The sequence below is a fragment of the Leuresthes tenuis genome, unplaced genomic scaffold, assembly GCF_036924035.1.
Source record: "Leuresthes tenuis unplaced genomic scaffold, fLeuTen1.0.hap1 SCAF_12, whole genome shotgun sequence".
In the NCBI taxonomy this organism is placed as follows: Eukaryota; Metazoa; Chordata; class Actinopteri; order Atheriniformes; family Atherinopsidae; genus Leuresthes; species Leuresthes tenuis.
The window spans coordinates 29,277,602-29,303,477 of record NW_027325366.1 but is presented as its reverse complement, the minus strand read 5'-3'; the positions used below and the strand labels follow the sequence as shown (position 1 = coordinate 29,303,477).

The 25,876-nt window shown below is 39.1% G+C and overlaps 1 protein-coding gene across 1 annotated transcript in view; it reads left to right on the top strand.

Moving 5' to 3' along the window:
• Positions 1–25,876, top strand: part of enox1 (ecto-NOX disulfide-thiol exchanger 1) — a 108,700-nt gene that overhangs the window by 40,953 nt on the left and 41,871 nt on the right. Inside the window, exons 3-4 of the mRNA XM_072397418.1 lie at positions 20,097–20,239; positions 20,455–20,592. Coding sequence (XP_072253519.1) covers positions 20,230–20,239; positions 20,455–20,592 — 148 coding nt within the window. The 5' untranslated portion in view covers positions 20,097–20,229. The remainder of the gene's footprint in view (positions 1–20,096; positions 20,240–20,454; positions 20,593–25,876) is intronic.

Here is a 25,876-nt window from a genome sequence, read left to right as displayed (position 1 = left end):
GCTGAAGCAGTAATCTGTTTTTCTTTCTCCGTCTTTCAGTTTATTCAACCCTGAATGTGTTAGAGCTGCAGCATCAGCAATCTGTGGGAGGAAACAGAAATGGAGGTTGTCTGGGGTTCTACTGGAGGTGAAATATCTGCTCTGGTCTTTCAAAGTGGACGACAAAGTTTTTATGGTCATGAGATTGCAAGACTGGAATGAGTTTCTCAGTTTTGGTAGTTAAGCTTAAGACACCAGGATGCAGCTGGGAGAGCTGCTCCTTCATATTCATGTTGAAGTTGGTTCGTTTGATCCTCCTGGGCGCCTTCTTTCAACTGGAGGCAGACGTTAGGGTAGGTTCAGAAGATTACAGAGCCAAAACATTATGACAGGGAAGCAAATAATGATCATTGCAGGTGTAGGATGTATTGACCAGCTTCTGGAAACTTGATACCTTAGATGTGTGTGGGATGTAGTGACATATTGTAGCACAAACTCAAAAATACACCTCAACCCTTTCAAGAATGTGGGGGTTAAAAAAAACGTTCTTATTCCCATCCTGTCAGCTACTGCTATTTAATCAAAGCCCCTGATGTCTCTGAGACATGAAGAAGATGCATTAAAAACACAAGACCCAAGACTGAGACCACATTGAGATCCTTTACTTCATTCATTTGTAATTCACTTTTGATTTTACTTGCTGTTTTACTCACTGCTTGATGAAGCTTAGGCATTATAATATCCTGTTTAGGTTTAGGCACTAAAACTACCCAGTTAAGTTTAGGATAATGTTAATTATGATCACGAGGCACTACACAGTTTGACTGTTAGTACAAATCTGATGCTTCCTTCTGCATTAAAAAAAGCAACACAATTGGTTCTGACAAAATCGTTCTCAAACCATTGAATTATTTCCCCAGTAAACAAAAAAAAAAAGTATTGCAGTTTGTAGTTTGCAGTATATAGTCCATAAGACGGACTTTTTCTTTCAAGGCCATTTATTTGACTGGTAGGGTATATAGGAACAGTCTCTGGTACATCGCATCTCAGAGCATGTGAAGTGTGATCTGACAGATTTATCACAGTATTTTTAGAGTTCAGAGCTGCCTGCTGAGTTCACTTTTGACTCTTTAAATGTACTGAAACAGTCTGTAGCTCAGAGTGTGGACTGCTTCTCAGCTGGGAACTCAAACCCAGTCAAGATCCAGCAGCCAAACCTCGACAGAACATTTTGAATGATTTTTGACCTAAAGGGAGGAAGAGTGAACTAGAAATAGATGATTGTGCTCAGACTGATGAGATATGACTTTGCTTTTTTCTTCAAGTTTAACAAAGAAGGAATGTGCACTTGGTTTGTGTATGTGTCTGGTTCTTTCTATCTTTGTGAGAACTAATATGAGTTCCAGACTTTGGAGAGTGAGGACATTTTGGATGGTTCTCACACTGTTCGAGACAGACCTTCAGGGTACAGATTGGATTTTAGGATTCAAGATAAAGTTAGGTTCAAGTAAGGGGCTAGGGATTGTGTTATGTCAGAGAGGGTCCTCTCACTTCTCAGACAGAAGTAGAAATAAGTGCTGCAGTCTGAATGAGAGTCTTTTACTTTCCGTCTTTCTATAGTTTAACTGACCTCAGTCTTGGCTGAGAAATTGGGGTTTATGCACATTTAATTCAATCCCCACCCTACCTCATTTCCACACACTTTCCTCCAAACACACACATATGCAGACACATAAACGGTGATGCGGGATTGAGAGCAAAAACATCTGGACTTCTCATCAGATTTCTGGAAGCTACACTATCCAAATCATTGCAGAATGAGAGACTTTTTATTTTTACTTTCTCTGCTGTCCTCTTAGTGGTTAGAATAAGTGTTTTCTTAACTTTTCATATGAAAATGTCCCCCTGAAAAACAAGCTTCTTAAACGGTTATTTACTGCAACAAGAGAAACTTTTCCATTGCAAACACTAGTATTTGTGTATGTCATCCTTTATAAAATCTTATCAGAACTTGTATTATATGAACATATTGTTTGTCAGTCAGTGAATGTAGCTCCCTTCATCTGTTTCAACTTTAAAGTGGACATGGCATGATCATCTCCAGTCATTTCATTCCTTATCTTGGCTTCCTAAAACTTAGCTTTGCACACAGTTTGTAATTACGTTAGAATGAGGGAGAGCTTTCCCTTGGGGGAAGCATCCTCCCAAGAATGACAGGATTTGGCTGAAGTTTCGTCTGACCTGTCGAGTTGCTGGAGGCTTGCCAAGGGAGAGGAGGAGGGGGAGAGGATGTTGATGACTCGTGAATGCACAAAACTCTTGTTGTTGGTCAGGAAGCTATGACAGTAGGTAAACAAACTGAGAAACTAAAGAATATGGTTTTCGAGTATGACAACACCTCAAATCAGAGTACATGTTCGAGCCAGAATCAGATCCAGAATATAAAAGTGAGCAGCACGATAAACAGCCACAACAAAGATTAAAGCAGGACAACTCCGTTTGGTAAATGTGCTCAGTTCCTGCACTTGATTATGCTGTCTTTCACTTCGTCCTTGTATATACATTTTTCAGTATACTCCCGTGTTCGCTGCCTTTTCACTCAGTGTGACTAGATTTTTGTACCAAAATCTGTTCATATACTTAACGAACAACACAACACAAACATTTCAAACAGTTTCACTCACCACATGAACTCCAGCTCATTTTCTTTTAAAGAAAAATGATGTTTGAGCACAAAAACAAACGTTTTTGGGTGTGGTGATGATGGGCGTACAAAGCTCTTCCCTGTGACACTTGAGACTGCGGTTCGCATCCAGAATCACTAAGGTTACGGCTGCTGGAAGCTCTTTATATAGATTACATCTTAACGAATGACTCTGACCCAAGTGACTTTTCTGTTTTAAACAAATCAAAAAATCTGACATAAGAATGTTTAATATATGAGGATCAGGGTATTTAAAGCATCTCATCTTTAAGGCTACACATTTAAATGTTAAATCCTAATTTCAAAACCCTGGGTACTTTGGATATGTAAGTCCATGTTAATACAAAATTGCTCCAGCCATTTTACAAGCCTGCCTCAAAGACAGTTTACATGTTCTGTAAAATTTAGCTCATCGAGAGAATGCAATGATTTGTAAGTGTATTAAACCAATATTTTATTCACAATCGATTTTAGAATGCTGTGCTATCTGAGGGGCCTTAAGGTCTATGTTCTGTTACGAATACAATATTGATTTATGAGGTTTGCAAATCATTGTCATTTGTTGTTATATACATGTTACGAAGGGAAAGCACCCCATCATCTTCCTTCTTCCATCTCTGCTGTTGCATTTTGTTGTGTATCATCAGTGTCATCTGGATGTTGCTTGTCCCGCTGATTGGGAACATCGTGTTAAAGCAGGATTTGAGTGTCTGATATAGCAGATGTTCTCAGTGTGACGAGACTGATATTGTTTACAGGTGTCCATACTGGCTTGTGCCTAAAGTTTTCATCAGCTCTTAAACGGCACGAAACGGATTTCATCAGCCTGATTTTTTTCTTTTTGCTGTTCGGATGACCTCATGGTGCTCCAGTCGCAGCTGTTGGTGGCTTTCTCTGCTGACACTTCACACATTTTTGGATGTAAAAAAGCTTAAATTCAATAATCATAAAAGCAGCGTGGTGGTTGGTCTATTCAAAACTATCTGGGTCATATCCCTGCCTTGAGGAGAGGCCTGGGTATCAGCAATAACAGACAGACAGACAGCTCAGCAATGAGTTCAGTCACTTTTAGTTTTTCTTGATTATAATTAGAGGGGATGAGAACAGACGGCGCCACCTCACCCTGCTGCGTCTGTCAATCAACCCATTTAGCCTGAATATACATGTATTATAAGGCTGTAATCACACACAGGCGCACAGACACATGCTGGGCTCTTTGTCTGTCATCGTTGCTTTGCATATATCTTTGTATTTATGCATTTCCCTCTTTAAAATACTCCAAATGCAAACTTCTGTTTTTTTTTTACCTCTGTAGTCTTTGATCCTGCTAATACATCACATGCAATGGTGAAAAGTACGTAGAGAGCAAAGAGATTGTTCATCCAACAGGGTGCCGTGTTTCCATCGTTGCTGATCAGAGCAGGAGATTATGAATACCTGAGACTACAGTGAGAAATAATTGCAAATTGAGCAATTTCACAGGGAAGACATGAGATAGATGCTTGTGGGATTATTGTCTATAGTGAACAATTCCCCCACATTTTGAGGCGACATAAAGAGTGTTTTCTTGAAAGTCAATTAACTTCTTGCCAAAAATTCTAAATCGCAATTTCTTTATTGATTTAATTTGATTCAGAAAGCATCATAAAGCATGATATTTGCAGCTCAGTTTACCTTGCATCCATCCATCCGTTTCCTATACCCGCTTAGTCCACTTAGGGATCCACTTAGGGATGTGGGGAGGCTGGAGCCTATCCCAGCTGCCATCAGGTGAAAGGCGGCGTACACCCCTGATGGGTCGCCAGTCCATCACAGGCCCAACAGAGACAAATGAGACAAACAACCATGCACCAAGACCGATGAGTACTGACCTATGTAGTCTGTGACAGTGTATACTTTTTAACCCCAGCTATTTATTTCTTAATATCTAAACCTAAACGTGTACAGTAATTCTAACCCTGACCATTGTGGAAGTGTAGTGGAGGTAGAAAAGCAAAAGTACTGTGGAAAACATTGTTCACAATGGGCCTGGACTGGGGATTTACTACATATTTTTCCGTATTTTATGATCTGTCATAAGATTATATTGGATATTTGGGAAAGCTGCTGATCGTTATCATTCTGTGTCATCACTGACCCTTTTTGAGTCATTTTGGCACTTAATAACTTTACTCCTTTTTTCCGTACCAGACTTTTCTACAGATTTACAAATTCAACTCTCTTCTAATCTATTCTTTTCAAAATGGAGATTAAGTCTTGCTTCTCTTTCACAGGTCCGTTGAGTCGGATTGAAACAGTCAGTAGCAGTGTTGCAGGTTTTCCCCTGTTGTCAAAGTGTGGTTAGCTCTTCTATTTTGTGTGTCAGACGTAAATGTTCATAGGCAGGATTTATTTGCTCGCTCTGTGTGTGTGTATGTTTATGTGTGTGAGCGTGTCTATGTGAGCGATGCTAATTGGTCCGTCCTGCAGAGCTTGGTCTGTCAGCAACAGAAGGGAAGGTGTTTAAAATTCAGAGAGCAGTCACGGCTGGAGGAATTCTAGCTACAACCCCCCCCTGTCACTCTTTGTACTGCTTTCCTTTTTTCTCCCCTCTTTTCCCTGTGTTTCTTTCTCTCTGTCTTGCTTTCTTCTGTGTTTTCATTGTCTCCCCTGTTCGTCGCTTTCCCTCCTCTCTTGGTTTCTATCTCCAACACCATCTGGTCATTTGCTGTGACTCAGTGATGTCTTCTGCTGGAGGCTCTGCCACCCGGACTGACTCATACACACTGTAACACACACACACTCACGCACACACAGACCTGTGACATTTAAGATTCACTGCACTGGAGATGTGTGTCACTGTGTGTGATACTGGATGTGATGTGGTTTTAAAATCAAGACTGCCATCCCATCCAAGAAACCCTGCAGGTTGTCTGTGCGCCGTCTGGTGGCAGAAAGAATTATGACAAAGTTGGTGCAGGGAGGAGTTGGGGTAGATGGATGGACAAACCAAGCGTAATAAAACAAAAGTCCATAAAAACACAGTAAAGTGCAGTCAGTTAAATAAATAGAAACAGACTGAACAAACAAAAACGTAGTGAAGTAACATTCAGTTAAAAGACAAGAAAACACGAAGCATAAACTCAAGGTGTCAAGCTCAACTCGAACCGAATGCCAGTGAGGGGAGGTGGCTTTTCAAGAGAGTCTTGCCAGTTTCTGAGGTCTGAGCAGTTATTGAATAAACTGATAAAATATTCCACAGACTGACACCACAACAAAAGCACAATCACTTATGGTTTTGTCTTCAGATCTTGGAACTTTTAGGAAGATTTGGTTGGTTGACCTCAGTGATCTAACTTGAGTGTGACAATGTGAAATTTCCTCCATGTGGGCAATGGTCAGTCCATTTGGAGCGCAATAACTCATGCAACAGTAACCAGGATAATCTCTATTTTAATGCAAATCTTGGTTTATGCCTCAATGCTACTTTGGCATCTAAAGATAACACAACAGATGTAATATATGTGTAAGTGAGCTCTGAATCTGCACAGTGGTTCGGTATTGTTCCATTTAAATATCCATACAGCCATACAAGAAGCTAAGGATCACATCACAATATTGTTTAAATGTATAACTATGTCTGATTATTTCTCAGGGCTCATTTTGGATGGTTTTATAGTAAATCCCCCAGAGGGTCATTTTACACCACTTAAAACTTAATGATACATCCACTCTACTTCAAAATAAAAAGAAGTAAAAGATTATTAATTTTCCAGTGAACCCACATCATGAAACAAGATTATTTAGTCGCTAACAAACTACTACTGAGCTATGATGAATTGTCCATTTTAGACCTCAAAGCTCTCCATCCACTCAAATGGCAGCTCTTTTGAAAAGACTGAAAAAAACCTTTCTATAGTATTATTATTTAAGATTTCCAGTGTCTTAAACATGTAAAACTCTGTGACACTTGGTATTTCAGGGCTGTAAGACTCAGAAACTTTTTGAGCAAACCTTTGTAATAATGTCCTCAACAGGTTAAATGAGATTTAGTAGGATATGATAAGGATATGATAGTAGTTACAGCTTATGAGCAGGGATCTGTTTAAATATAAATGAAAAAGTCAGACAAATCATAAAACTAATTCCTATCGACTATTTAATTTTGTGTCTCTGAAAAAAAGGATTAAGGCCGCTTGTATCGTACCTTAGACTAACTAACTTAAAACATATTTGAAGGGACATTTTAGCGTTTAAGCTTGTTAAAGCCACGGAATAAACACTCTGGATTTAAGTGATGTTGATTTAATGTTTTCTCCATCACTACATCACGTGAGTAACATTCAGCTGCAATTATTTCGCACCTCTAACAAGCTCCAGCAGCAAATGGATGTGACCACTCGTCAGCTATTTGCCAAATTTCCCCAAACTATTTTCATGCAGGGACACAACAATGTCAGCCTCATTCTTTCTTGTTTAAGTCTAAAGTGAGTTTACATGAGAATCTTGATTTGCTTTGGTTGTTTTTGCGTTTGTGCATGTCAACATTGTATCCCCTTAACAGGAAACTGCCATCATTCTTTTTGTGGTTTTCAGAAAAATAGACTTCTGGACCACCAGTGTTTCAGATTACACGCACAGGTGCCACTCCAGCTGAATGATTTAATGCAAATGGCAGCGGACAGACAATTTCCCTTCTCTAATGAAAAAGTTTTTGGTCTTTTTAATAAAGAATATATGGAAACGCTTACCTAGTCAAGTGTGTTTGGAGTCAGGTTTCAGTTAATGTTGTTTTACCAGCATAGGGGGGTTGCTGGCAGAAGTTAAAGTAACTTCGATGTGCTAGGATGCAGGTTTTCCCAGAAAACCTTTGCCTTGTAACAAGGATAGCAGTGTGAAGCTGCAGTTATGCTTGTTGCATTGGTCATTGTATGAGAGAACTGTCACGGCAACACAGCATCATGACTGTTTATGCTGTTGCAATATGTATGCACAGAAATAACTGCAAAGTTTCCCCTTTTATATGTTTTTTAAAGGTTATATAATATTTATAGTTGTTTTACCTGATGGCTGTACTGATATCAGTGGGAATGAAAAATCTCACACACTATTCGCTGCTGCTCTTCCTGTTTTTCAAATGCAAGTAGGGAGACGGACAACCTGCCAAAATAGCACCAAAGCAACCTGTGCACTAGCTACAGTGTTGTCAATTTTGGCATGTGCTGCTGTTTGTGAGGGACCATAAACTAAGAACCAAACATTGCTTACATTACCTGTAGGTTCATCATATTGCTGATCGGTGTAAGGTTAACAGTTACAGAAACAAAACTGCTGCTATCTGTTCATCGCAGGTACCTGCACAAATGTGCGTCTCATATCCCCAAAGGTAAACTTTCATAACCAGTGTACTCATGTCCAATCAGTAAGATCCACAAAGGCTCCAAGTGAGTCACCAACTGTGTGGTTCACATTCGCATTGTTTCCACACACATGAGTGTTTATTCTTTTATTTTGTCTGATAAACATGCTTGTTCAATGTCAATTTGAGTACTAACAACCAGCACTTTACACAATCTTTGTATTTAAAACAGTAATTTTACAGTGGCGTCATACAGCTTTTATACCCTCAGTTTCTGGTCAAGCCCTGACTTTTCTTTAATAAAACCTCTCTTCTGACTGGCAACAATTACATCACACCCAAAACATTATGTTAATTCCAAGGATAAATTTGCTCCTGTAAACTTTGTTCTTATTAGTGCAATAAAACCAAATTCTTTCTCACGTATTAAATGTAAGTAAATGTAATATCATCTAGCTACGAAGAGTACTGATAAAGAAGTAGAGATAAGAATCCTGAGGGGATACTGCTCGTGTTTAGCTTGTCCATCATTTTGTTCTCCAGGTTGAATCCATTTCTCTGGTTTCTTTCTCTTTTCTTTTTTGCAAAATTGGCAGCTACTTTGACCTCCTCCTCCTGCTGCCTCTTAGGCCCTAAGTGGATTAAATGGATTCAAAACACGAGCCACAGCCACACTAAGAGCTCAGCTTGAATTTTAAGCAATTCATGGAGGATTGATTCAGAGACTAAAGAGCCGCAGCACTGTAACTGAGATGCATGAAGCGTTCTCGGTAATATAGCGCTGACACAACGGTACATCAGCATACTGCTGAGTCAAGTTCATCTAATAGGCAGCGCAGTTTTTAAAGCTAATATTGCCACAGTTTGTTTAGAGTGGAACACCCTATTGTCTGATAGTCTGTGCAGAAATATGCAATCTTACCATTTTTATTCTGGTTATTCTGGTTTTACTGGGAAGAGATGGATTGCTTTGATTGATTTATTTCCAGACATTTATGAGGGAATGTGCAGTCGCTTTGAAAAACACACCAAACTCTGTTGATATTTTAAATGTTTCCTTAATAAATGTGAAAATTAACAGTAGTTTAAATTATTTTTAAGTCTTTTTATCTATAGTTTATCTAAAGTTTATCTATAGTCAGGGGTGCACATAAGCTTTTTGGTCTTGTTCTCAGGGGAGAACCTAGGGTTGTTGCTTGGTCCCAGGGGCAGACCGGTAATCTGTGCATTCTGGAAAAGTCCAGAACGATCATCGGTCTAAGGCCGTCGGCCCTGTTCAGTAACCAAAATTTTCAGTCTATCAACTACCAACAGGTGTCGCTTGTAGGACGTTATTCCATAGGCCTAAAAGCCAAGAAAGAAGATTATGAGGAAACAGACTACGTTAGTGGTCTGTCAACAGAAAGATGGCAAGCAGAAAACTCAAGGAGAAAGGTGGATGGAAAAAGTTAAAACAAAAGAAAGCCAAGTCGTTTGAAGAAGATTCTTCAAAATGTATAAAACTCACAGAGCTTTTTGGCAGCAATGCAACTGCAAGCAGCAGTTGAATATAGCACCCTAACTTCCAGGGCCATTTTTTGGTCCCAGTCCATCCCTGCTTGGTCCTCACATTTTAAACATATTTTTCCTTAACCCACCTCAGGGGAGGAACAAACTACGTCTGCTTTCATTATCAGCTGCTTGAACTACTTTGTGGTGCTTTCTGCTATTGGCATGCTTATGAAAAGCTGGATGACTAAAGTTTTTGGTACCTGTATAAAAGGTTTTTGTCCACCAGAGTGGGATTTCCACAGCATATTCTGCACTACATCTCTGTGCGTTCATCACGCGCTTCTTTTGTGTTTCAGATTCAGTCTGACATTTCTTTGGAGGTGGCTTAATGGAGCTTTCTTCTTTGACATTTTGACAACTTTCTAAAACAGTGGCTCATAGGCCTATCCTGCGCTACAGATTGCGCAACTATCTATCCCCAAATATTAGGTACGCAAATGAGTGTTACAATGTTTCATCTGGCGTGCATTTTTTGTTTTGAGCGTGCATTTTTTGTTTTGGTCGCACATGAGCACCAGCGCACCACTTATGTGCACTCTGTCTAAAGTTGATGTTTAGGCCTTCGGTTATCTTGTGTCATCTCCCGCCTGCATTGACTTTCAGCTCAGGGAAATGCTGTATCACCTGCATGTTCAGTTGCGACTGACTAAAGCTCAACTGAACATGGGAATAAATGGATCTTTTCATTCAGTTCTGTTTGTTCACCTAAAGATTTTCTTTTGGGATGAATAATTTGCAAATGAAGCAAAAGAAGTTTAGGCTGAGAGCCAAAATAGTCTCTGTGAAAAGCCTAATTATAACATACCAAGTCATGCTGCGTGTTATTGCTAAGCATTTTTCTGCCCTGTTCTTTCACTTTACCTCTGATATTTTGCACGTCGCTTTAATGGGCACTGAACTGAAATTGTGCCCATTGCTGAAACTTGTCTTCCAAATCGTGCAGGTGGCCTGTACGTCAGCCATTAATTACTATAAGGACTAGACAATATGAACCAAAATTCAAATTCATTAGTCCTTAAGCCTAATGGCAATTCATAATATAAATCAGTATTTTATACGAATTGGACTAAACATTCAGTTTTTCTTTTATGTCACACGTAAGATGTCCAAACAATTTGAATTAGTGTAATAAATTATTTCAGTTTACTTTTAAAGCAATGACTCAGTGACTGGATCAAATTAAAACTCCTCCAGGTTTTCAGGCTTGCTTCTCTATCATGAACTTTTTGCCAGCACTAAAATTTGAGTACACTACATTTATACACTCACTGAGCTGTAGTGAATCGGAGACGGACTGTCTCGCCCAGAAAGTGACGCAGGTTTGTTCAATGGGATGTTTGATTTTTCTTTACATTTTGTTAGGGGCAGCACTACAGTAGAGCTGCAGCTTTGTAGGCAGAAAAACATCAACGTCTGCCGACACTCTTGTATTGATTTTAACCAGTTTGTCCAACAATTAAACACAGAGTTAGACTAACTAATTATGAGGCTCAATAAGAGGCAGAAACCTGATGGAGAGATAAAAACTATGGAGGAAAATGAGACCACGAAAATAGAAATACAAACAACAAACAGATCATACAAATGCATTAACTTTAACTCCAAAGTTATTTGTGGACCAACCGCCATCAATTAAAACTTTTAACTTTAAAGCTGCAAATGTTTGGTACTTCTAGTTTTCTAAATGACTTAACTGTTTTTGATTTATGAAAGCAGACACATATTCTGTGTAGTGACTGTAAAATCAACTAATTGGTTTTCACTTTTCTCCTCTGATATCACAGTCTCCCTGAAACCAGCTGTGCTCTTTGAAAAGCTGCTGTACACCCGCCAACATGTTTTCTATTTCACCACTTATTCAGCATTCACCATTCAAATGTTAAATGCAAAATACTCCCCTTCTTTTGGTGATCATTATGGGGTCTGAGCTGGCCTGTTTCTCTGGACAATGATTTGATTGGAGCTGATTGGATTTGCTACCACGGATACAGCCCATCTCTCTCTTGGTCTCTCTCTGTCTCTGTGGTTAATGGAGCCTTTCTAAAGGCTTTATTAGAAGTAATTTGCTGCAGCGAGCGCTGACTGATATGTGGGCCATGACCCTGTCTCTCAGTTGAAGGGTAAAGAGGGAGTCCCAGTCACACTGGAAATGGCAGGCCCTGCACTTTGTCCATAGATTAGAGTCTGTACACTCTTGAATACATTGATGGGTGCTGAGAGTGGACAATGAGGAACAGAGAAATGACAGCGCTCAGTGATTGGAAACAGAAATATATCTATATCTGACTGTGGTGGAATTTCTGGATCAACTGATTTTATACAAGAGGGAAGATTAGATTATTAATCTGTGTGTCCTGCAAACTGAATCTACCATTTTATGACATAACAGTCATTTTTGGATGAGCAGGGTTTCCCAAGATCGTATCAATGGTGATATGAATCGCCATGGCAATGTGGAGATGCCTCACCATGATGTTTTTGGAACCTTAACCAACTGTATTTAATGCAAAGTGGTACAGGAGTAGATCAAAGAAGGTCAAATTCAAGACCTGAAGGTCACAGTTTTACACAGCATCACAATGCAGTAAAGCTGATAAATGAAGTCCTTTTTACCAAAAGTGCAGCTGTCATTGTGTCGGAGATGAAGGCAGGTGCAGTGATATGAAGAACTTTGACAAGGGGAAAATCAGAAGAAGAGGTGGGAGCAGCTCTAAAACAGCAAACCCTTTCCGTTGCTCATGGTTAGCATCAGTATTTAGTTTAATCAAGCTTCACTTTTAAAACAGCACTGAATCTCCCACTTACACCATCGCAGCTGGATTGTTCAAACCAGTGTCGAGGATGATGATGATGATGATGAGGATGATGATGAAATCAGACACACATTAAAGTCAGCCACGGCCTTATTACAAGAGCTGGAAATGAAGGAGTGAGACCATATCAAACCTGCAGGATCTGCACTCCTATACTGTAAACTATGCTGTACTGAAACAAATGAAAAAAACACCAGTGAACCATAAAAAAAAAAGACTTCGATAAGTGGATGTTAATGACATAGCTAATGTCCAAGTGCTTAATTTGTTTCTGCTAAAAATAATCACTTTAATACACATTTGTCTGTAACCACTTCATGACAGCTGCCTTCAGGACCTGCATTTTGGCCGGCCTTGCATGAAGGCTTTAAGTACAGAAACATGCTTGCTTGACTGTGTGGGGGAAGAAATACAGAAAAAGCTGTCAGCTGCTCTCTGCTGCCATCAAACACAGCATGTATGAACTCATTGGAAGAGGATTTGTGAGATGAAACTATTCAAGTTATTTTGAAAATCTGTTATGCATATTGGGCTTCAAACGAAAGTGTGCTCCTTTAATTCTGAAAGAGGCCTATGTAAATCTATTTGTAATCATTTATTAGTGTTCTGTTGAGAAGGAGACATCCCTGGCGTCTTTAAAGATTGAATGTTTACAGATTTTCATCGGGGACTACTGCCATGCTCTATTAACATGTTTAATGCAGATGGAATTTTTTTAAAGAACTGGAATGTTGTGTCTAAAAAAAGCAAAGAAGCATGTTGTTTTCCTTCAGATTTATGTTTTTTTTTTTAGATAGACATCCTGAGCACCATTTGAGACTCATTAGGAACATATGTGTCACAATATACAGAGCTACTGCAAAATCCTCAGCTGCATTCAAGCACTTTCATGTTGGAAAACCATCTCTAGCTTCCTATGAGTGCTGGTCTTTAAGGCTTCATTCATCTGTCCATTTTCTGCCATGTTTCTTTGGTGGTTTTTCAATGTTAGCATGATGCTGTGATGCTGAGCACAATGTTCCTACAGAGGAAACTATTTCCGACTGCTTGTGTCCTAAAAGTTCTCAACATGAATCACAATGTTAGATTAATTTCACCATGTGTAACATTAGAGTTTGAACTTTGACTGAATCTTACACAGATCCTTGATTTGTCCGACTGCTTTTCAGACTGCTGCGTTTCCCTTATTCTTGGACTTGAGTTGATCAGGGGTTTACAAACTGTGAGGTGCCGCCCCTGAAGGCTTGACAGATACAAAGCAGGCTGCAAACATAGGTAGGTCATCAGAGTCAAAGATGTATAAGCATTCAGAAAACAAGTAGGGAAACAGTACCAAAAGGTGGGTGTGTTTCTGGGGTGGCAAAGTATCCCCCTTCAATAATAGCTGAAAATTTTCATGACAGTTCCATAGCTGTTAGCTTTAAGCTAGCTGCCACATTTTCAATAGTGCTTTTCTGCTACCCCACTCAAGGATGGTTGGGGTAGACGTGCTGGCATCACATGATTTATAACCATGAAGTGTGACACCACTGTGTTTTGGAGATTTTATTTTGAGACTGGAGCAGTTTTTTGGTGAGATTTGATTATGAAGCGTCATAGAAACGCAGCTGTTAGAGATCATTTCTTGACTTTAAGAAGTAGAAAAGGGAGGTTATTTTCTTTAACAGCTGATGTGGATGATGATCAACTTGGTCAGCAGAAGCATGAGCACTGACACCTTTTTACCATACTCAGTGAATAATCATCCAAGAAACAAGGTAACAAAGGCTGTTATTGTTTCTATCCGTGTCAAAGAAATCCACTAGGTGCAAAGAGCAAGTTAAATAAACTGAAATAAGCAGGGCTGAAGCTGTAGGTCACAGCATTCTCTTGGACTTCTTAACATTGTTCTCGGTCTAGCTTTGTTGTAGCCTTTATTTAGTTCGAAAGGGGAATTTTCTGTAAATTCTCATTAGATAACCAAATCTGTATGCACCAAAATATGTGCAGGGCTGTTTAACAAATTAAAGCTGTAAAATTGCATCTGTGCTCCCCGTCTTTACCAGAGGCACAAAAATGACGACAACAGGGATGATGGCTCTAAATTTCAAATTCATTTTATATGCAAATACGAGTGTGCATCTGTGAATGTGTATGTGTGTTGATGTGACAGAATACCTCCTGGTGGTGCTGTGTTTGAATGATTCAGAGATCAACTGAGTTCATAAATGATTAACAGGACACGTATTCAGCTGTGAATATTTCATGGTGTGTGAAAGTGAGCTGAAACCCTCTGTGGAGATTGGCATCGTCCAGCCGACTCTCAGAGGAAACAAGTGATGACCCGATAGATAGATAACAAGATATAAGAGGGCAAAAAGGGCTAATGTATTTTTATTTTATGTATTTGTTTTTAGGCATTGTGAGGATAACTACATTTAGTAACTTTACACTTAATTTTATGTTTATTTAAGCTGCGGTCACGTGTTCATATTGCCTGCTCCGTGAGACTGGGCCTAAAGTACCAGGATGTAAAGTTCAGAGCTATCAATATACAGAAATTCAACATGAAATTCATCACCAGGCCTGTGTTGTCATTAGTCTTGACACAAAGTGTCTTTCAGTTGGTTTCTAGACGTCTGTAAATCCTATATGGTGAACATTGAAAGGCCAATACATTGTTTTCATAAACTGTGAGTGTGAACAGAACAGAACCCAGAACTTGAAATAGTCAAAAATTCCTCTATTCATTCACTGGTATATAAAGAGAAACACAAATGAAGTTGTGCTTGGTTCTGTATTGGTACATTACATCCTCAAACATTTGCAGATATGTACCATGCAGAAATTTTGACAGATTGGACTTGATCGGCTGAGACGAACAAGAAGCATCTGAATAACGAGACAGTTAGTGCAGACGGTACATAGCTCCAGGTGTTTGTGTGTGTAGGTTTTTAGTAAGTGCCTGCTGTGGCCCATTAAACATACGATTCTTACCTGGATAAGGAGGTTTGTGTGTTTGTGTGTGTTTCAAACTGATATGCTGCTCACAGAGAGCAGCGGGAGAGATGCTAGCAGTTCTGCATCTTGTCGTGTTTTAAATGAGCCTGATTTTTTTTGGACTGTCTGACTCATACTTATGCAACTTTGAAAAAAAGTCTAATTTCAGTCCATCCCAATGTTTCATATCAGTCACTCAACATATCCTTTTTGTTTTATAAGATAATTTATTTTTCTCTCATTTTTGTCGCTTCTTGTTATTTTCATTCTCAACTTATTTACTTTCTATTTAAAGGGCCTTAAGATTCGATTCAAAATTAGTAGGTTTCAACATCTTGGAAACATGAAAGATTTGATGGCGAGCCACACAGCAGTTACTGGGATATTTTAGTCTGGATCAAAGTAATGGTCTGACTGATATAAATCAAGATGTCACCAATGTGCCAAATTCCTTTAAAGATAAATGACTCTTAAGACTGATGTGAACTTCCTGCAATGCTGCAGTGAAGCAGCCGCCCTCATGTCTTAAGTAATTCTGCCTGCAGCATGTGTGTGTGCTGAGGTTCTTCTGCCTTTGTTTTAACATTTCCCCGGGTTGTCATGTTTGAGGTTTGCCACGCTTTGTCTTTGTGGGCAACCAGTTCTCATGACAGGAAATGTAATAGCTATGTTGAACTTAATGCAAAACATTGTTGTTTTGAAAGTCTGTCAGTTGTGAGCTGTTTGGGATAGGAGTTACAACTACCTGTTCAGGGGTAGAATTAAGGTACATGACTACGTTTATGTATAGGGCTTACACGTTTAACTATTTATGTGTTGGGATTCCTGTCATGTCACGGTGATGCAGCACTACAGGAAACACACCATCTCACAGTTTACAGTCATGGCTTGGGATATTCTTACCTTTTGGAGATGCAGACGAACTTACTTATTACTCATTTTCTGTGAAGACTTGGATGATGAGAATCATCAATCTTCATTTACTCTAAATACATATGCCATATATTCTGTACATATAAACCTTGAATGCATCGTTATCTGATTGGCTGCCTCTGTTACACTGTGCCTCTGATACAAACAACAACCATCTGCTCTGAGGCGTGCAGGCAGCTTCTGTAAAACTCCAAATTGCAAAGACTGTATACGTGTTGGAGTTTAATTGGAAATCTTCCTGAACTACACGTTGTGTTGTGTAATCATTAATGAAAAGTCACTGATATGATTGTGTCTCAATTAAAGCAAGATGTGTTGTGAGGTTCAGCTGGTTTCCTGGTGTCACGCGTGAAAAATGGTGATTGCTGCAGAACAGCGCGGGCTGTCAGAGAGAATGTGCTCTGCACGATGAACTATTAGCGCTTCAGTGTTACGCTTTGAATCCCACATCAAAGATACAGTCTCCGCCTGACAAACAGCCTCAGACAGAAAACCTAACAATATGATGTAAAGAAATATTTAAAGTCAATCTGAACTTAAAAGTTATTAGCTTCTTTTCCAGGAATTATAATTTAAATGAAGCTGTGTGAAGTTTTTCAATAGGACAAAAGTAGGGAGAGACATGTTCGGGTTTCTCTCCTGGACCTGACGTCAGATAAACAGAAGATAATGAATCATCAATCAGTGTCCGGTTCCGTGTTGGTAACATTTGTTTGCCTCCCACAGTAATGTCAATTGGACCACTCAAAAGCAGAACTAAAAGTTAGCTAGTCTTGCTTTTTAACAGGAGTCCCACTGGATAGCACTGCACTTTGCCTCCTCATGAGAACATAAGCCATATAGAAAACATATGTGTCAGGCTCTCCCATTCCTCTGTAGGAACCAAATTAGAAGTAAACAGTCAAAAACGTAAGACCGAAGACAACACAATCTGATAAGTTTGAGTACACCACTGGGTTACACACTGGGTCAGTTTAACACAGCAAGAAGCATACCTCATTTATACGAGCAGCATGTGTTGAACATTCAGTTCAAATCCTTTTCATATTGTCTTTAAGCTACAGCAAGTTGTTTCTACCACTTAATGTTTGGTGTATCTTGTTTAACTTCTGACATGTAAAAGTGAGCCATGTGGCAACGGTGGCACTCTCAGATGAATAACACAGTCCATGTTTTAACCCAGCATACACACTCACCGATCAGCTGACTGATATCACTGATAAGTGAGTTTTTTACTGTCAAACTAATTCTAGGAAAAAGTGAACATTTAGTTTAGTTAGCTGCATTCACTGCAGAAAACGCTGCTTCACAAAGATATCTTCTTGTAATGTTTTCTGTGCTCTTGCAAAAAGCAATGCGCTTTGAAAGCAATGACCAAGTCCTGCCGACAGTAAAACCATGTGGCTGTTGATTAGCCCTGCAGGTGGAACTATGCAGATAATGGTGCGTTTACTTTAATTACGGAACAATTAGCATCTGTTATGATGCCTATTCAAGGGTTATATGGCTTTTTAGCTGAGCCACATCGTGTCCCTTTGACAAACGGTGGCAGGGAACCCCTGCTTTTAATGTTGATCGATCTGTAAATTGACTACGCTGGATAAGAGCTTCATGTGGTCTGAGACAGATTTGTTCCATATATGAGCACATATGTGCAGGAACCACATTAATAGCATGACTTAGCATTAGTCCTAACGGATCAATTCTAATGTTGCAGGTAGTAATATAAACATGTCTTCATATTAGGTCAGATACAGATGGAATCAAGAAATTTTATTCTTGTCGCTGGTTGAATATAAATCAGCACAAAAAATAGCAATTGCCAACATATGATAAACCACTGGAAGCATATCAAACACCATTTTAAACATACAGCCAACTTTAAATAAAATACATCATTTTCATGTATCTGTGTCATGTGGTTGTCAGTTAGATCGCCCCTTGAGGAGAATAGCAGCCAGCCCTGAGTCTATTAGTTCACTTTTCTGTGCTTGTATTCTCTTCTCCATTGGGAAAAATGAGCCCTGCCACAAGCTCTGCAGTTGGATTACACAAAATACTAAATGGAGAACGTTTTCCAACAGGAAAAGCAAACATGAGTGAATGATCATCTGCCCCATAGTCCTCAAAGGAAATATATCATATCTCCTACTTTTTAGGTCTTGGTACATGCTTTCCACATCTGCAACCCATCGGGACCCTGTACACACCTAAACTCACTACCTTTTGAGTCATCTGTGCTGAAGTTTCTCATGCATGAGTTTGTAAGTTGCTCCTCAAAGTCACCTCAAAACTCATCTCCATGTTGTTCAGCTCCTTGTCTCACTTTTCTGGTAAGTTGTTTTTTTTCTGACCAGGGATTGATTTTGTGTGAAGAAGCTCTTCGTTTTTCCTACTCACAGAGATGATGGGAAATAAATGTCATCACCGTATTTACTATCCAACTGCTGTTACAAAAAATTTGTCAGGTTTGGAAATGTTTACCTTCTACAGAGCCACAAGTTGCAACTTGTGAGTCACAGAAATTTAAGTAAGATTTGTTATATTGGCACACATATAAAAAAATCTGCCATATGAATTATATTCTGTCCCCACCTCAAGTGCTGTTCACCGGATTATTTTAGGAGAAAATATATGAATCATCTCTTGCTCTTTGGAGCTCCTGGGACAAAGAAAGTGATCTGCAATATCTGCAGATTGGTTGATTTACTGATACAGAAGAGTACAAATGCAGTCTATATTTAAAACAAAGAAGCTGTAACAGGCAAACTACGCGTCAACTCATGAACTGCTATGAGTAATAAGCCACCCACCGAGGGAAAATTTGATTAATTTATATTTCTGGTACGGGCCTGAGTTGTATTTTGGCTCCCTGGAATGGTACTTAGTCATTAAAACTATCAGAACTCGTGCTTTATGTGTACGAGGACGCAGAGCTTCTTTAGTAGAAGGGAAGAAGAACGCAAAGTTATAAAAGCAGCTGGGTAGATCAAATGATTTATCAATGATGTGCCAAGTGTTGACCCTAGCTCTAAAGCAGACACTGGGTTGCACTGGGTAACTCCTTGTAAGCAACCCTCCAAAACATCTTAACCCTGTGTCTGGGTAGATAGAAGTACACAGCATTTTTCAGCATGCTTTCATACTCTGGAGAGTATGAGCTGTCCAATATTTTATTTCTGAATTAGTTTATACATTTCTGTTAAGTCTTGGGCTGACTGAACTTGAGACTGAAACACAGAGGATTTAATTTGAGTAAAAATAAGCTGGTAGATGCGGATCTGATAGGAGACAACCACAATGGGACCACACAAGATGCAGCCTGCATGATATCTGCTAATCACGTGGATTATAAGGATGCGACTAAATTGTGGTCTGTCTGGCAGACAGGTCTGTCTCAGCTGCTGAATACTGCCAGTTTGATCCTCTGATGTTTTCCATGTGGCTTCGACTGCTTGGATCAGTGAGGGGGTGGCACAGTGGTAATGAAAAAAGATGCCAACCCACTAACAACATATGTAAAGGCATGCACACGCCTGTGTAATTAGATTAGAAACTGTCAGTGTACATGAATGAAAGGTAGCATTTGCGTTCTTGTGTGCATGTGTGTGTGTGTTTTAAGTCTCAGCTAACTTTTCCCTTCTGGAAAGTTTGCTGAAATTGTAACTTTGCTTCTTAATCACCTTAAGATGCCTCTGGTTTTGCGTCATGATTACTCATATGCGTTCTCAAGGTGTTCTTTTCTTCTCTGACTCTAGCGTGATTTTAACTCTTTATTTCCCTTTTTTGTAATCCTCAGACTGTGATTGTGGGTCAGACTGGATGAGACTTCCCGTTCATCCAGTTGATGATCCATCCCTCCATCCCTCTGTAAGCCAGAGAAAGGATCTGATGACAGGACTGCAGGGAAAGGAGAGAAAGGACCACCTGCTATGGCCAGTGGTACGCAAGAAAATTGTGATTCTACTTTCAAAATTATTGCATTTGCAAAAATATAAGCCACACATTTATTCTATTCTAAATGGAGCCATAAGAAACTCCTGCTGGTTAAATTGGATTAAGTAAAGACGAGCCAAGCAAAACCGCTGTTAAATTCATTTTTGGAGCAAATGATTTTTAGTCTCTGATGTCAGTGTGTTTGCTTTGGTCTGGTGTAGCAGCTGATGGTGCAGGCAGTCTGGGTGCTGAGCAGAACCACCTGAGCATCCCTGTTGCTGAGCATGGAGCCTGGGCTACAGCCATGAACAACCTGGGCATCATGCCGGTGGGCATCAGCGGGCAGCAGCTGGTTTCAGGTACCGTCTGTTCTAAACTTTGCATAACTGTCATTTGCGGGATTATTTAATCTGTAACCCAATCGATCTGTGGATGTTAATAGCTGTTATTTTTACTCTTTACTTTATACTTTTTTTCTTTTTTTTTTTTACCTGTGAAAAGGCAACAAAGACATACATTTTCCTTTTCTTCTTTAAAGACCCTTAGTATGTCTCTCCAATGTCCAAAACATGGCAGTTCACTGCTACATAAGTTAAAAGCAACTTCATAAAGTTAACTAAACTGAAATAAAGTCATTTGACTTTATTTTGGTGAACTTTAAGTTTTCTGTGGAAAATGTGGAAATATCAGACTTATTAAATCAAGCTAAAACAAAACAGAGGTAGGAAGACATTTTTTGCCTCTTTCACATAATTAGATCGCATTTTATGGCAGGGTTAGAATGAACTGATTTGGGTTTTATAGTAAAACCTGTGGTTGCCTTGAGAGTCTAAATATTGTAACATAAGGGGAGAAGTCCACAGTTTTCCACTTCATATTTGTTGGAGTGCGCACCAACTACCTTCCTGTGACAGACAACTGCACTCAGCAACCAAAATCAAGACTTAATTTAACATTCATGCGTTTGGACTGTAAAATGAAACCAGAGCAAGCAGAAAGGCCAAAGCTGAGGTTCAAATCAGGAATGCACTTCCTGTGAGGAGACAAGTTTATTCCAGGCATAGATTAAGAGAATAATATGAGTTAAAATCAATCAGTTACTGTTTCTGAATTGCTGTATGTTGTTCATAGCATCTTATTCTCTGTGCTGCTCAGTCAGTCTCACAAGTGTTTCACTGCATATGAGAGTGAAGATTCACACAGTGTAAAGAAAAATAACTTATGTCACTAACAATTTAATCTGTTGAGACAGTTTTCTTAGTTTAATCTGTAATTTCAAATGAGTGCAGAACTTCAGAAGTTTCACTTTAAACCCCTTAACAATAAGAAAGAGCTCCACAGATGATAGGTTGCCCTGAGACGCTTTGGGCTCCATAGGCAGAGATGTTTGATAGAGTTTTATATCTGCTTCACCAGGCTGCACTGGGACATGACACTTTTATGTGCATACTTAAAACTGTAAATATGCACATGAAAAGCACAACAAATCTCCATTTGCTGTATTTTAATTATTGGGATATCGCACAGCCTCCTTGCTAATTATTCTACATTCAAACTACAGAAAGCTGTGGCAGGTCGTTTTTAACAATAGACAGAGGAGAAAGGGTTAATCTGACGAATGTGGCTGATGCCAGCTCAAAGCAGCTGGTTCTGATTAATTAAAATAAGTCAAACTTGATGATGTGCCAAAATAAAAGAACTGGGCTGCTGTTGAGTTTGTAGCTGATGATCTCACGTCAGTTTCAAGTGTTAAATTCTTTCAGATGAACTTCGCTGCTCGCAGCAGTTACATATTTACTGAAATAGTACGAATATAAGAGGTCCCACTTCATAGGAAATGTACACGGTCTGATAGGCTGTAATTAGCACAAATATTTCCAAAAATGACCCACGTAACAGGCCTTCTGGATGGGTCTACAATCACTGACCAGAGCCCAGAATCAGGCTTTAGTTATTTTTTTTATCCTCTGCAGCAACATTGAGGGAAACAGATGAGGGCAACAACTACTGTCCTCCAGGCTGTTTTTTAGATTAACTATGTGGTCATTTCTATCCTCTACTGTTTTCTGATTAAAATGAGTAGTTTGAGATACAACTACAGTAGGTGACGCATATTCTGCAACTAGAACTGCAGTAGAAATTGCTTCAATAAGATAATGTTGCTAATATTCTTTTAAAAACGCTCAAATGAATGAAAACAAACCATGAATGAGTAAAGCACGCGGTGGACTGTGGTGAATTTAACTTTTAATCAACTATTATTACAAGTCTGAGCTTTTGAAAGGGTTTTTGTAATATCTGAACATAATTTATTCATTGAAACTACTGTATTTATAATTTTCCTCCATTCTAATACACACAAACCTTTGCTATAGTTCATTTTTTATTATATTTTTTCTTGTGTTTCCAATGAGCTGCTTTTTAGAGAGATTTTTCCAGCTGTATTAAGCTGTGACATTTTTCTAAAAAGGGCAGGACTGGAAAAACATACAACACAACAGAAACTCTATCATCTGGATGTAATAAATACCTCTTTTCTGCCCCCCCCTCTTCATACAATTCCACCAAAGTCTAACTCAAACAGAGAAATGCATATGTAGGGCCTCAACTCCACAACAGTCTCAGAGCTTCATCTGTCACTCAGCACTGCATAATGTACAGTGTTGCTGTATTCCAAACGCACAGTACTTCCTTGTTATTTCAATGAAGACGACACAAAGCTGTGTGTAGCCACACAGTTTAATTTTCTCTGGGTTTTATTTCACCTTGGAATCTATTTATAAAACCTGTTTTTCTAAGACTTGGGGATTATTTCACTGAGCTTTGTGTGTGTTTCTACTGTATAAAGCCCTGGACGGAGCGGCTGTCATGATATAAATGCATCATTTTGTGCTTTTATTTAATGGCCACATGGGGGGATTTAGTGAGTAGGAGTTTTTTTGTGTGAACCTCAGGATAAATGAATGCATTGACTTAACTGAGCAAATCTGCAATGAAGAGAGACGAGCTGTTGTTGGGAGGGATGGACGGGAACATAGTGACCAAAAACCATTGCGCCAGATTGGAAATGTTCAAAAGATGACATGTTATTACAGGGATGATGTGACACTGAGTTGACTCCACCTCTGGCAACAGCTGCAACTCTCCTCCCTCTTTAAACCACATGTGGGAATGTTTTGAAAAGAGAAGCAAGAGAGAAGAGACAGATATGGCCGTAAGGGTCATGTCACCCAAAAACATATGTTTACACTGATCTCCAAGCTTTGTTAAAAACCTCCTAAAATGTTGGGATGCTGTGTAAAATAAGATAATGCAAGAGTATGTGGGTGTGACAATTTGATAATGTGGCTGTCTTTATGATGGCAGATTTACAGACGACCAAAAACCTTAAAAAACAGCTCTGTGACTTTTACATTTTACACCAACAGAGTGTAAAGTGGCGTCACAAAGTCTAAATCTCAAACTAAATTAAAATAAAATGATTGCTATAAAAAGAAGCTAATCCTCTAGTGTGAACAGATTTACATTCAGACGACACTGAGGCAAAACCTTTTCATTGGATCTTTGTTGATCCTCACTTTGTGGAGCCAAGAGTTGTTATTCACATAATAAATGTTTGATCAAATGTTTTCTATAGAGGTGGAGTCATGAATTTTGTGCCAGAGGGCACAGAAACTCCTCCACTGCCTCTTTATACATTTGTTAGAGGCAAAAATAAGAAAGGGTCACAGTTTGATGCTGATTTAAATGAAGATTGGAATTAGGATTAGTTTAAGTTTACTTTTGTATAAACTGGGTGCTTCCTGACTGATGAGCTCTCACCTTGAGGGTAATTGCAGCCAGATGTCTCACAGCAAGGCCGGAGCAGCTCATGCCTCCTAGTGGGTCTGGGTTTGAAATAATCACATCTGTCAGAGGCTCGCTCTCTGTTTCTTTGCACTGGTTTTAATTTTTCTTGTCCCTCTGTGTGTGTTTTGTTTTTCCTCTCTATATTTCTTCCTTTGTTCTTCCCTGGCAGACGCAACAGAATTCATAGCCAGAGAAATTAACCCGGCTCGACTCATTTTGGTTCTGGAAGAAAAGCTGTGAGCAAAACCAGCCTTTTGTGATTATGATGAATGTGTAGCACCAAGGCTTGTAATTTACCTGTCGAGGCTATCGTAGACTGAGCTTTAATGAGTTTTCCTAAGACCTGAAGAATCTCAGAGTGCATCCCGGCCGCACATGCTCAGATTTATGGTGGATCATTTTTCTTTTTATAAGCCTGCAGATTTCTCTCTGATAAAGAGTGTGTGAGGCTTTCTTCTTTTTCCGAAACAAAATACTGCGCAGGAAGCGTTTAACAGCTCTTTAGCCTGCAGCACGCGGTGTACTTTAATGCTGGGTGAGAATAAAGATATTTAACAATTACTATAGCAGTGCTCAGCTAAGACAGATCCTACTTTAAACTATGTATCTTCGAGATAAATATGATGCCACAGGAGGGATTTTTAAAAGCACAAAAACTAAAATACATTTTGATCAAATGTATTGTTGCAGCTCCTAAATGTTCAAAATGTAACTTAATTTAACACTCTGAGCAAGGAGGCACCAATCACAGCACTGCAGGGAGGGGAGAGTGATGATACCTGAGGGGCCGGTACAGTCCATCTGGAGTGCTTATCAGATGTTAACTAGCCTTAGAAACCCCTCCAAGTTTCCATAGTCAAAATGTATTTTCCAACTGTATTTGTTGCTTTTCTGTATTTTTGTTTTTGGATGGTGGAAGGAAGCCGGAAAAAGAAAATAATTTAAACTTAATTCTAATTTAACTAATTTAACGTAATTCTTGAACTAAAGTGCTTTTTAATGCTGGTTGGTGATGATATCTTGGTTTGACACTGGTTTAGCACATAACTGTTAAAATTCAAGTATATTATATTTTGAATGTGAATATAGTAACAAGCCTCGTTATTCGAGCACAGCCTCTCTTCTTCTTTTGCCTGTCTCATATTTCTCCTCCACTGAAACCTACATTTTTAGGTTAAAAAGACACACACAAAGACATTGACGCAGGAATAACAAGTCATTCAATCAAAATAATGTTGTTTTTCGCCCCTACATGTCATAGGAATGAAATACGACTCAAATGAAGTTTGCACATTGAAGCAAACATCATTCAACATCAAGTGTTTCCTTTAACGAGCCACAATTTCAACTCAAGGTGGAAGGAGGTGGGGTGGGTGGTCAATTACACACACCAATTTCAGTCATGGGTGCATTCAGCCATGGAACACATGATGGATAACCACAGGAGATAACTTTTTAAAAATGTAATTTATGTATATTTTTTTTACCTCCGGGTTTCTTTGAGTCAATAAGTAATCCTAAACTAAAACATTTTTTTTACTCCCTGGTCAGGTTTAAGCAATAACATCACCTGGTTAGTGTTAGAAAACGTGCACGTTTAGAGATATAATGCATTCTTTTTACTGTTGAGCTTCCTCACACACAGTGTGCTGAATGTTCAGACCAGCAGAGGTAAAAGCCTTCACAGTGAATCAGTTCTGTCAGTCATCCATACCAAGAAGCAAAATCATTTTTTTCTGTTAGATTACCATAAGGGATGTCTGTCCTTTCCATGTATGACAGCTTCCTTCTTCT